This window comes from Platalea leucorodia (genome assembly GCF_965183815.1).
Source record: "Platalea leucorodia genome assembly, chromosome: 3".
NCBI lineage: Eukaryota > Metazoa > Chordata > Aves > Pelecaniformes > Threskiornithidae > Platalea > Platalea leucorodia.
This window is the reverse complement of record NC_138825.1, coordinates 87,022,386-87,034,444: the sequence shown is the minus strand read 5'-3', so window position 1 is coordinate 87,034,444 and position 12,059 is coordinate 87,022,386. Positions and strand designations below refer to the sequence as shown.

General features: G+C 42.7%; 1 protein-coding gene across 1 annotated transcript in view; it reads left to right on the top strand.

Annotated features, from left to right (window-relative positions):
• Positions 1-422: 422 nt before the first annotated feature.
• ANKRD6 (ankyrin repeat domain 6) overlaps positions 423-12,059 on the top strand; it is a gene marked incomplete at both ends in the record, with an annotated part of 35,427 nt that continues 23,790 nt past the window's right edge. The window contains 2 exons of the mRNA XM_082305917.1: positions 423-542; positions 10,555-10,653. Of these exons, the coding sequence (XP_082162043.1) occupies positions 423-542; positions 10,555-10,653 (219 nt within the window). The remainder of the gene's footprint in view (positions 543-10,554; positions 10,654-12,059) is intronic.

Genomic DNA, 12,059 nt, shown 5'->3' with positions numbered 1-12,059 from the left:
GGGAATGAAAGGGGGCCACACAAATACAGGTTAGGCCAAAAGAGTTAAGCTCTCAGAAAGTTTAAGGATTTTTGTCCCGAACTAAGGGCATGAGGGCACATTGAAAATGTGCTACTGTCTGCATCCCTCTGCACTGCAACAGAAGTGCAATGTCTTCAGCAGGCTCCGAGAGTTTTTTGTCGCCCCCTCCCAAAGCGATGCAAAGACGAACGCCCGGGGAGGAACTGCTGCAGTGCTTCGGTCTCTGAATCCTTGCTGACGGCAGTGTTGTTTTCTGATCCACAGGTCCAGAGGATGGCATAGCAATAACGTCACCGTCCAGGGAGCTGGGGTCCTTCCTCGCCTGCCTGCATGCTGCTTGAACCGATCTCAAGCCTTTGTTTTTGGACTGAAGAAACCTGAAAACCTTTCTCTCCTAATTCATGAGCCAGCAGGATGTGGTCGCCGTGCTTTCAGAACGCCTGCTCGTAGCCGCCTACAAAGGCCAAGTGGAGAATGTGGTGCAGCTTATCAACAGGGGTGCCAAGGTAGCGGTTACCAAGGTAACAAGAGAAAAACGCTTTGTGAAATCCCTGGGAACTAACATAACTCCTAGACCATTGTCTGTGAAAATGCCCTCGTAGCTTTACCATTCTGAATGTGACTGAGGTTAGTGTTTAGATTTCCTTAAAGTTTATACTCAATAGCTCGTGTGGATTTACAGTATAGTGCATGTCTTGTATTTATACACTTCCCAGTGGACGCCAGCTGTGGTGAACGCCGAATCCTTAGAAACGTAGTGTGTCAGCGGAGGGGCAGCAACATTTTTCAAAGCGTGCATTGACTTTTGAACGCTGTGCGGACTGATGAATGGAGCGATTCATCACTGTCGAGGGAAGGCGGTTCAGAGCGCCCATCTTTCTGGCTGAGGGGATGGGGGAAGGCCACCTGTTGCAGTAGGGTAAAGATACGCAGAAAGCGTTTCTTGCTGCTGAAGTCTCTTGATACAGCAGCCTCGCTTATACCTGGCATCTTTGTTGATTCGTGCCTTGTAGTCCCCAGTCAGTTCCAAACTTCGGGGTTGCAAACTGTGTTCCCTGTACCATCGAGATAAGGTCAGCATCAAAGGATTTCTGCTTAGATTTTAAGAGAGTTCAAACTGACATTCACCTATTCCTAACTCTCAACATGTTATAAATAATACTAGCATATAAAAGATAAGATAGAAGTGGCTGTTGCAGAGAAGGTTTGATCAGCAAAAACCCTTAAAAGAATTAGCTAAGTTAGATCTTTAGAGCTGTAACATAAAATTTGGGATGTCCTGTTCTGGTTAACTATTTTTCTCCATCATGTCCAGTTTTATTTGTATTTCCATATTGGTTTTGAACATTATATATGTCTGGGAGCTAATATTTACAGATAGAAAGCAAATGTGAATACATTTGATAAGTGATGTGTCTTTTCCTCTTTTTATCTGTAGGTGACAGTTGTTTTCAAACCCTTTGCAGTGTTTGAGTTCTAGATAGTATTTATTTTGAAAGCTGAAGTGATCCAAGGACAACTGGTGTTTGTAAGTTTTGTTTGCCAAAACTAAGTGGCCTCTTGTTGGTAGATATAAAGCACAGATGTAATAAACATGAATGGTCCCATAAAGATGCCTGCCTGGCTCTGTTGTCCAAGCAGCTCTGTAGCTGATGAACACCTATTAAAGGTAGTCAGTAATAGATGAGGAAATACTGACTTACAGATGTCTGAATGGTAGTTCGGGGTTTTGTGTTGGTGTTTTGTTTTGGTTTGGTTTTGTTTTTGCTTTTTAAGATCATGAGCTTTTAGACTGCTGAGGGACCTACCTGAAAATACACAAATGGTTGAAAGGATGCCATGCTTTATATAAATTTGTGCATTAATGTAATTTCAAATCCAGCTTCCACACTGTTTGAATGTAAAATGTGGTGTCTTTTGTAATGGTTGCCAGAATAATCATGACACTGATTTAATTGTTTCGTGGAATTAGTTGCCATAATCCACAATTCAAATGCAAAATTGACACTTTTATCGTTGTTAAAGTAGTTTATTACGCAGTTATCAATGCCTTCTGTTAATTACAATAAGCAGCAAATTGTGCAGATCTGACTTTCAAACACAAAATCAGGTTAATTTGATAAAATGCAGGTTTGGTAGAGTTGACAAGTTTTTCTTTCCTATAAAATCTAGGTGGCTTCCTGCTTCTTGCACTTGCTTTGTTGTTCAGTCCTTGTGTGGAAAATCAAAGCAAAGCTCGTTGGGTGGCAAAACTGGGCCCAGGTGCAGCGTGTTGGTGTTGGAAAGCTGTGCTCACCAGTGGGCTCCGAGGCCATCCCTGTAGCTGATCTGGCGCTATGGGATTGTAGCTATTTTCTAGAGGTTGTGGGTCATCCCCGTGGAGCCCAGGGAGGGGGGATGACAAAAGCTATCCTTCTTGTCATTCGGGATGCATCCTGGCACATCAGCAGACAGCACAGACGAGGTACTTGGGTAGCCCGGTGACAAGCCCTGCTCAGAAGAGATCAAGTCAGATCAGCAAGACTGTGGAGTGCACAGAGGAGTGGAGAGGCTCTCAGAGGAGCGACCGAGGCTACATATGTGGAGTATTTTGGAGGTGCTCAGGCACTTATTCCTCCTGTGCTGTGAGCCGGATAGAGGTGAACTCAATGTGAACCAAGAAGCGTGAGGCCAAGCTGCTGCCCTCATCAAAGCCCATCAGTTCAGGCTCAGTAATGTCCTATCCAGGTCTACACAGCATCCAGTTTGCATCTGGCTCTCACCCAGCCAGCTAGCTGCATAGGGAGAGCATGTGCATATTTGCCTATGAAAGGCTGTATAAACATACCCTGGAAGAGCTTGGCTTGCTAATCTGGCGACACACAAAGGAAGGAGAAAGGGCCATTTAAAGTCAAGGACAAGGTTGTCACAGGAGCAAGCATGTATGGATTAGCCTCAGATATATTTAAACTGGAAATTTGAAGGGATTTTTTAGCCATCAGAGAGCCCAGGTTCTTCTGCATTCTTTCAATAAGCAGAAGAGGTGCGAAATGAGAACTACTTTCAGTATAGGGGTTGTTAATTTTAGGATGGAAATTAGATGGAATGCTTGTTGTAGCAGAGAATTATTGATGAAGCTTTCAGATAAATTGAAACCCAGAGCCCTCTCCCCTCCCCAAGATAAAACTCATTGCAAATGAAGCATAAAAATAAATTTATTCACGTGCGTGCCTTAATTCTCTTATACCTGTATGTCTTCTGCTTTTGTTCAAAGTCTTCAGTTTGTTCTGTCAAATTAATTTTAAATTCTAGGGATTTGATCCAAAGGGAAAAAAAAAAAAGGGGGGGTGGGATTTGTACTTCTCAGCCAAAATTCCTGCTGAATTCTGTCAGAGTTTTATTGGAGGAAGACATGCAGAGACAAAGCTCTTTGGAAGGAGAGAACAAGTTCCCACACCACTTCAGGCTTAAAATTTATTTCTGATACGCATCTGTAAGCATAGACCAATTCTTGTGCAAAAACACCATGCAGAACCACAGCTTGAAGTGACCAGGATCTAGAGCTAAATGCTCTAAAGTTCTTTATTCAAACTGGATTAATTGAGCATGGCTTAAGAAAAATGAAGCATATTTTCTGTAACGAACCAAGTACTATTAAATGCTGGATAGCTGGCAAGCTCGTCCAGTTCTATTTTTATCATATACAGGGAAGGTCATATGACGTGGTTAATTGCTGCTTCAGTAAACAACAATTCAGCTGCAAAATAGTATTGAATTTTTGTCACCTCCTAACTACATGATTTCAGAAGAAGCATAATATGAAAGAATCAAAATTCAATGGAGAATCAGTGTGTCCAGGTGCTCACTTCAGTGTTTCCTCAGGGATGCACTTGTTTCGTTTTGACAGTGCTACTAGCAAGGCATCTGTGCAGGTGAAGTCAATATGGAAGTGTACACTCTGCCATCTTCCCTGACTCCAGTGAGGGACACTGGGGCTCCTTCCAGGTTTGGGACCTTTTAAAATACGTAAAGAAGAGCTGATGGCCAGCAGGTCACGGTGCTGTTGATTATCTGACGCCAGGGAGCCCAGAGTGAGAGAGGGCTGGTGGCCCTGCATTGCACATACATCAAGCGCTTCTCCTGGTGCTGGGATCTCTGCCACCAACCATGTGGGGTGGTGACCAAGAGACGGTCTGGATCTGCTTCATGTCTCTGCTTCGGGCATTTTCTTGACCAGGGTGCTCTGTTCCTGCTCTGCCTGGTAGGACGAAGAGATGATTTCTGGTTTTGTGCCTTTTTGTCTGACATTCTTCACAGGCATTGAAATTTATAGTTGTGTTCTTTTTGTAAAGGGCAAAAAACACCCCGAACAACTGATCATACAAATTGGCTGATCCAACAAGCAAGTGTCTTTATGAAGTATTTTGGTGAATATGCTGCAAAAGCTGGAAAATTAAGAACTGAGCCTGGTACAATTAAGTCTTTTCTTTCAAGCAATAAAGCTGGTCCCATCTTTCAGTCCTTTTGTGGTAGAGCTTTCTTTCAGTAAAGTTATTGACAGCTGCATCTTCGACATTAAAGCGCTTGGACTTTGTTGAGCTTCTCTGCCTTGCTGTCTTCCTCGGATGTTGTTTTCCTTTTCCTGGGTTATTTTTCTTTGGATTTTCTGAGTTGAGATAGGTTAGGGAAAGGGCTGAGAGCTCCTAGGAGTGGCCCAGGAGAAACGGTAGTAGTGACATCTCGGATCAGGTCGGCTTTTCTCTTGATCTGGTCCCCAGAACGGTGCCTGGAGGATGAAGAGAAGAGGGATTTCACCTCCCAGGCATCAGCTTCTGGTGTATCCCAAGGATGCCTGGCTGAAACAAGGCACTACTGGGGAACGGCAGCCCTTAACGTGGGCTTGCTCCATGCCCAGAGATGTAATTTCCAGGTCTGAACCTCTGCATTACAGCTCCCCCCAAAAAGTGTTATTGGGTGTTGGGTTTCACTGGGGCATTGCAGCGTGGGGCGTAGCATTTGACAGTGAGAATTAATAGGGTCAGAAAAAGCTGTGTATTAGCAGGCGGGCACAGAAGAGTATGCTGCTTCTCTGTTAAACGTAAAAGATTGCCAGAGGAAGTCATAAAGGTAGTACAAGCAGTTTTAATGTAGTTCATATAGCACCAGGGGTTTTATGAATATTTTTTTCAAAGGGAAGCAGAATGTAGCTTTTCTGCAGAGCGTACCATTAAGATCATAGCTATGAAATTGAATTCTGCAGAGAAGTGATGATAATTCGGAAAAAACTGAAAAAGGGAGTGCTTCTGTTTTGATTCAATAATTCTGTTTGTTTGTTTGATTTAATTTTCAACTAGTTGTGTTACAAACCTGCCATATGGCAACACTTTCATAATGCTTGGTTACTTGTAGTCTTGTCATCAGGATTTCAACTTCAGAGCATGTTGAGTTATTTAAAACAATCTTTTTTTTCTTCTGTTTTAAGTTAAGACAGAAACAAAATAAGAAATATATTTTGGTGCGTTCACATTTTCGTGTTCGTTCAGTTTGAAGAACTACTTGTGTCTGTTTTAAATAATAAATAAAAATAAATTAAAGGGGACTAGCAAACATTTAGGGACTTGCTGAATGCCTATTGAGGTCCATGAGAACCTTTCTGCTGACTTGAGCGTGCAGGTTATTCATGGAGAACGGTCTAACAAATCATCAGCGTGAACAACGTGACAAGACTTGGGTTTTGTTTTCAAGCTGTCTAATAAAACGTGGATAAGCATGTTTTTGTGTAAGTGCAGAATGGATGAATAAATAACAAGCCTTGTGCAGCACAAGAGCAGGATAAGATGGAGAACTGAATGGACTTGCATAAACATATCTACAAATACATAAACACAAGGAAAGATCCTGCGGCTTGTGGTGCTAAGGCCCCCTGTATGGATTTGGTTGCAGAGTGCATACACTGGCAGCTGCTCTAAGAAAATTCTGCTTTTAAACCCCATGTATCGACAGCAGCCTGTCGACGTCTGGAAGTTAGAATACAGATTAAATACAAACAAAACCCCTACCCTTGCATTTTACTGCTGAAATTCATGTGGCTGTTTACTGTGCCTGGCTGCAAGCTGATACACCCCATAGCTATAGCAGCGCGTCACGGTTGTTAGAAGTTGCAGCCTTGATGCAATAGGTCCCATTTATTTTGTCAATAAGCCCATGACACAGGAGGATTTGTATGATTTGTTGCCTGCTGAAACAATTATTTACATTTGAATAGAAGTCCAAATTGCGTATTTTTTTATATGAATGACTGCTTTATTGGTTCATTAATCCCAAATTGTAGCAGTCTCTCATTTGTATTTCTGTAATAACCCCCAAAACATTACAGTTCATATTTGGAAATGCTCACAAGCTTTTAAGTCAGTAATCTGCACGTTAAGGAGTCTCTGGTTTTAGTGTTGTCTCCTTGCAATGAGCATCTATAGGAGACACTCTTGTTTGTATATGTTTCCTCTCCCACTAGGCCCCGTAGGTAAGTCCCCTCTTTGGTGCTGCAGCGGTGAGTGCGAAATGTCTTCATGGAGAGGAGACGTGCAGAGGAAAATTTGTCTGCCTTCCTCCCTCTTCCTCCTAGATATTTTGGGTAGGATGCATTGTTGTGAGAGAAAAAATTTATTTAAAAAAAAGAAAGTCCTATTAGCCCATCAGCAGTCTCCTTCACAGCTGGTGTAAAGGGCTGTCGGTTTGACTTGCAGACACGAAGGAGAAGATCAGAAGCAGGCAAGAGCAGCTCTGGCTGTCGCTGCTGGGGCTTCTCACCATGGCACAGACCTGTTCAAAGTTTCTCTCCAAAGATTGCGATGCTCTGAGTTTGTCATCACAGCATGAGGGGCACCCAAATCGCCTTGTCTCTCCCTCATAGTTTGTTCTGGATTGGTGTGTATGTACATATGTATGTGTGTATATATGTACGTGTTTGTGTGGGGAGGTGGGTGGGAGCGTTTTTCCAGTGTTTCAGTTTCCTGTACTGGAACACTGTCCAGCTGTACCACCCATCTCTCCTCTCATTTTGATGTTACTGGGAAGAAAAAGAAAATCTGGCATTGCCAGTTCTTGCAGGGTTATGATTAATCTTGAGAGGATCGGTGCTCTTCCAAAAGCCTGAGCCTCTAATCAGTGTAATGTGCTGGAATTGATCCTCCTTCCCACTCTCCCAGGGTCATAGTTGTCCTTTATAGTGTCCCTTTATAGTAGGAAGAGCTCAAGGACAGCATGTATGCCATAGTTCTGGTCTCTGAAGGGCTCTCTCTAGGGGTCTCCAATAGGTGGGATGTCTCTGAACCTATGTTTTTGGTTAGAGAATCTTGAAACACACAAACCCTCTGGAATAAAAATAATCCTTTAGACTTCTGTTTCAATAACTCTTTTTTTTTTTTTTTCCCCCCCTTTTTTTTTTTTTTTTTTTTTTAAACAAAAACCTGAGTTTTGGGGATGTGGCTGAAGTTTTTGAATGCTTGGGGATGATCACAGGGGAAAAGCACAGTTAAGGTGAATCTCTGTTCGCAGAGTGGCAGGAACAGCCAGGCAACCCTTGCTCGCAGCTCTCCCTGGCCCCGCGGTGGTCTTTTCCACCAAGCGCCCTCTCCTCCTCCAGCACCCATCTCCTGTGGGTGGCCACGAGCACGGGGAGGCTGCCCAGCTATCCAGAATGGGGGACGGCTTGGTCCCAGTGACAGGAGTGCTTGGTGCTCCCGGGCGCAAGGGCAGCCTCCTCCGGATAAGCCTGTTCCCTGGGGCGGCTTTATTTTAGTGTGCCTTAAGGCACTGAATGGGCAGCTCAAGGTGATCTGGATCTCATGTGGTTTTGCAACCTTTTCTTGTGCTTCTGCATGCCCTGTGTGGCGATTGCCTAGGAAGGTGTGTTGGGTGAGGAAAACACGTCCCTCGTATTGAAATAAACTCATACTCTGTTTTCATAGTTTATTTTTAACACAGTACCTTTGGCTGCACCTCAGCATTTTTTCAGTGGTTAGAGATGGTTATCTTATCAGAAAGTTTCCCTGCTGGGATATATTCATGTAGTTGATGCTGTTTTCCTTTTAAAGTACATGAGCTGGCTTCAGGTTGGGTTTGTTTGGGATTTTTTCTGCTCCATGCACAGGTTGCAATAAATTGTTCTCATGATATATTAGTAACCTGCCGGGAAGTGAGATGCCTGGATTAGGTGATTTACTTATTGCCATTAAGTAATGTAGAAAGTCAGAACCCATAAACCTGAACGTGCTGGAGCACATATTTATAATCCAAACATATTGTTCATAGCTGGGAATGATTTGTCAATGTGGCTGCTTTTTTTTTTTTCTTTTTCTTTTCTATTTTCTTTAATTTTTTTTTATTTTTCCCGTGTTGCCTGGAGACTTTTATGCCTCCTGCTGTCAAGTTACCTGGAACAGCAACATAGCTCTGGCTCTCCTCCAGGCTGATGGAGAAGGAAGCATGCTTGGTGCCCTTCGCCGTAGGGGCAGGCATTTAGGCACCTATGGCCAGGTCGAGTGAGAAGCGCCCAAGCAGGAGGCTGGATGGCACCCAGGGGCAGTGGTGAGAGCCGAAAGCGAGCCCTTCCCACGCCTTCAGCAGGGCAGGAACGGACGTTTCCCGCCTGGGACCAAGCTGCTGCTGCCTAACAGGAGACAACGCTTGGGTTCTGAGAGACCCATGTGTCAGCGTGGGTGAGGACTTTTCCCTTAGGTCTGGCCCTTCACATCAATAATGTAGTACAGTTAATCAACTTCTAATGTTTTTAAAGCACGGCATAACTAGTCAGTAATGACATTAACATCTTGTCCCCAGGTGTTCTGTGGATTTCAAGGCTGGCTTTCCTTTTTGCTCTGCAGAGGCTGAATTCCCGAGCCTTTACCATCTATGCGGGTTTGGGATTTGCTGTGTGAAAACAATCCTGGCTTGAGCTTGTTTTTTTATTTATTTGAAGTAGCTTTCCCGCTGGACAAGTTGCTTAAAACCTCAAAAGCTGGTTGTTGCCTTCTTCTTACTTCAGGCCACTAATAGTCAGCCAGCTTTTGAGGTGTTTTCTCCTTCTGTAGCCGATTTGTTAGGGCTCTTTATCTTCCTTTGCGTGGAAAAATAGATAATCACAGCAGCAGTAATGAAGAAATAGATATATAACAGATACAGGTGAAAAGGAATGTAACTCTTCTTTGTCTCATAAAACGCCTGGTGAAGAAAACGGGATTCTTTGTGAAGATACTCTGTGATTTTTAGCAATGGCTGGAATCCTGTTTTCTTAATTGCAATGAAATAAAATTTGCAATGAACAGTTTGAGAGTGTTGCTGTTTTAACAGTTCGTAAGGTGTTTCACTTGCTTTTCATGTTGATGCTTTGAGATTTTATACAGACACACACATACAGATATATACTTCCTAGAGCAGGAGTTAATTCTTGATTCTCCCTTACAAGTTTTCTTTTTCAGGTGGTATTGGTTAATTTTTTTAGGGAATCACTTGTTGTAGTTCTCCTCTGTTGTCCAGACTGCCTCTTAGAATCTCTTCACTCTTTGAGCCTCTTTTCACATCGATTCTTATGCCTCTTGTAGGAGAAGCAGGCTGTTCCCCTTGTCCTGAAATATTTAATTTTAAATTCTACCAAAGGATGATCAAGCGGGGCTCAGTTACAAGTAACTATTGTTTTCCTCTTGTAATTTCACTTAGATTTTTGGAATCCATTTGTTGGGGAGATGCTATTTTAAAAAAAAAAAAAAAATTACTGTCAAATTTCAATCTTTTTTTTTCCCCTCCTAAAACCATAGATCATGTATCCATCTCACTAATGAAAGCTCTTCTGTCCTTCTGTTTATTAGAGTACTGTCCTTGAGTACACTATATATTGAATTACTCATGACTATTTTATACTCTTACTTTCATGTGGATTAGAGCTTGGTAATGTTTAAAAATAAGTATTGTCTAAAAAAACCTGACAGATCTTTGGCAAAATGAGGTTGGTTGTCGTACACATGAAGTCACTTGGAGTGACTGCAAGTCTTCCTTTTAAAGAGAGTGTCCATCATACACAACAGTCCAGTAATTCTTATTTCCATCACAGATGGTACCCAGTACATCTATACAGATGGTACCCATTACAATACATGAATTAGCCTGCTATTGCAACTTCATTGTACAGAGTGAAGTTGAAAGCGGTTGACAACTCTGCACTCCAGAGGGACAGAAACAAAAGGGTCATGAATTCTCTTTAGACATGGACACAAAGCTGGATCTGAATTTGTAAGGAAGTATCCTTACGTGAATATAATATCCCTTTTGTAGAGTATCTTTGGGATAAACTGAAATGTTGCAGAAGGGGGAGGAGGACTTTTCAGCATGCACAAAACTAAGGTAAAGCCTTTGGTACACTAATACATGCCAACTGCTGCTTTTGCAGGCTTCAGAGAGAGAAGTGTGAACAGAAGAATGAGGAAAAGAGAATAAAATTCTGGTCAACAACCATGCATAAAAATTCACCTTAAGGTATTATTATTTTCTTCTCATTCATAGCATGGCCGGACCCCCCTGCATCTTGCTGCCCACAAGGGTCATCTCCATGTTGTCCAGGTTTTGTTGAAGGCGGGCTGTGACCTGGATATTCAGGATGACGTGAGTAGATATAACCTTCTCGCTTGGGGTGGAGAGGAGAAGGTAACTTGCAAATAAGAGTAGACGTTCACTTCTTTGAAGTAGGATTAAATTAAAACAAAATCTGTCTCTCTATTTTCTAATTTGGAGATGCAAAACTGCATGGGAGACAAAGTCAAATGTGGTGTTCTTCAATCAATAGCTTGGTCCTCGTGCTCAAGAGCTCTTTATAAAAGCTCTGGTTGCGCCAGGCTGGTGTGAGTGGCAGTGAGAGCCATCGTCTGCCTTTTGGTGTAGAAATTAAGTAAGAGCTTGTTGTACCACATGGGAACCCACTGGAGGATGTCAGGTAGGGGACACAATCTGTTGCGTTGTTTGCCCAAAGTGGGAGATGCTTTTTGTGTAGACACATGCCACAGCGCATAGAGTATTGAGCAGCTGCCCAGAGCACCATGTGGGATCACAGGGAAGTCGTCTCGTTGGCAGCCGTGCTTGATGTGGGGGTGGTCGCATCTGTGAGGCTGTCGTGTGGCGAGGCATCAGCACAATAAAATCAGCTTTGAATTTAGCAAATGGTAGTTTGCTTTCATCCAGTAAAATATGTAAGTTATTGGAATTTCTCAGTTTCCCATAAGGGTGGTTCTAATCTTGGACCAGGCTTTAAGGCACGTTGGAGTGACCAGTAACATGGTTTTAGTTACTTCACTCTGATGAATAAGGTGTAGGCTGAAATGTGCAACAGCAGTTGAATAACCATGACTTCTTCACATTCGTTGCTAACTTCTGATAGCACACTGCAACAAGTTTGAGAACAGGTTGCTTTTGTTCCCCCTGTAATAAATAAGGTGTAGATTCTTCAAAGGACCTAGAGGTCCAAAGGTGGTTAGTAGAGGCACCTGTATGACTGTTAAAAGGACACTAGAAATGTCTAGGTGCCTTTTGAAAATCCCCTTAGGCATTTGTTTGCATCTAGAGTGTCTTAAATATCTATAGAAATTGGAAAACTGGTTTCCTTCTCTGCATGAGTAGCTGCTTCCCTGTGAGACGTGAGCAGTCTGTCTGACAAGCTTAGGACTGGGGTACCGGTGCAGCCAGCTTTCTATGGGGAAACTTGTTTTTCTAGGAAGAAACTTTGCTTCCTGCGCTCTTTATTCTTTCCCTATGCCCATGTGTGAAATGGAGCAGATTTGCAAGTGTAATGGGAGTATCAGCTTATTCAGATGTATCCTGAGTATGTTTTTCAACTTCTCCCAGCAAAAATGATTCATCAGGTATTTAAGACAAAATTGCAGGTACTTTACACGTACAGTCAATTTTCCTGAGAAAAGCAAGTTGCTGCTCTAAGAATGCACGAACTTCCACTGATTTGGTCAAATTGTGTTTCTGTGGAAACTGTTTTTAGAGTAAGTGTGGGTTTTTTTTAATCC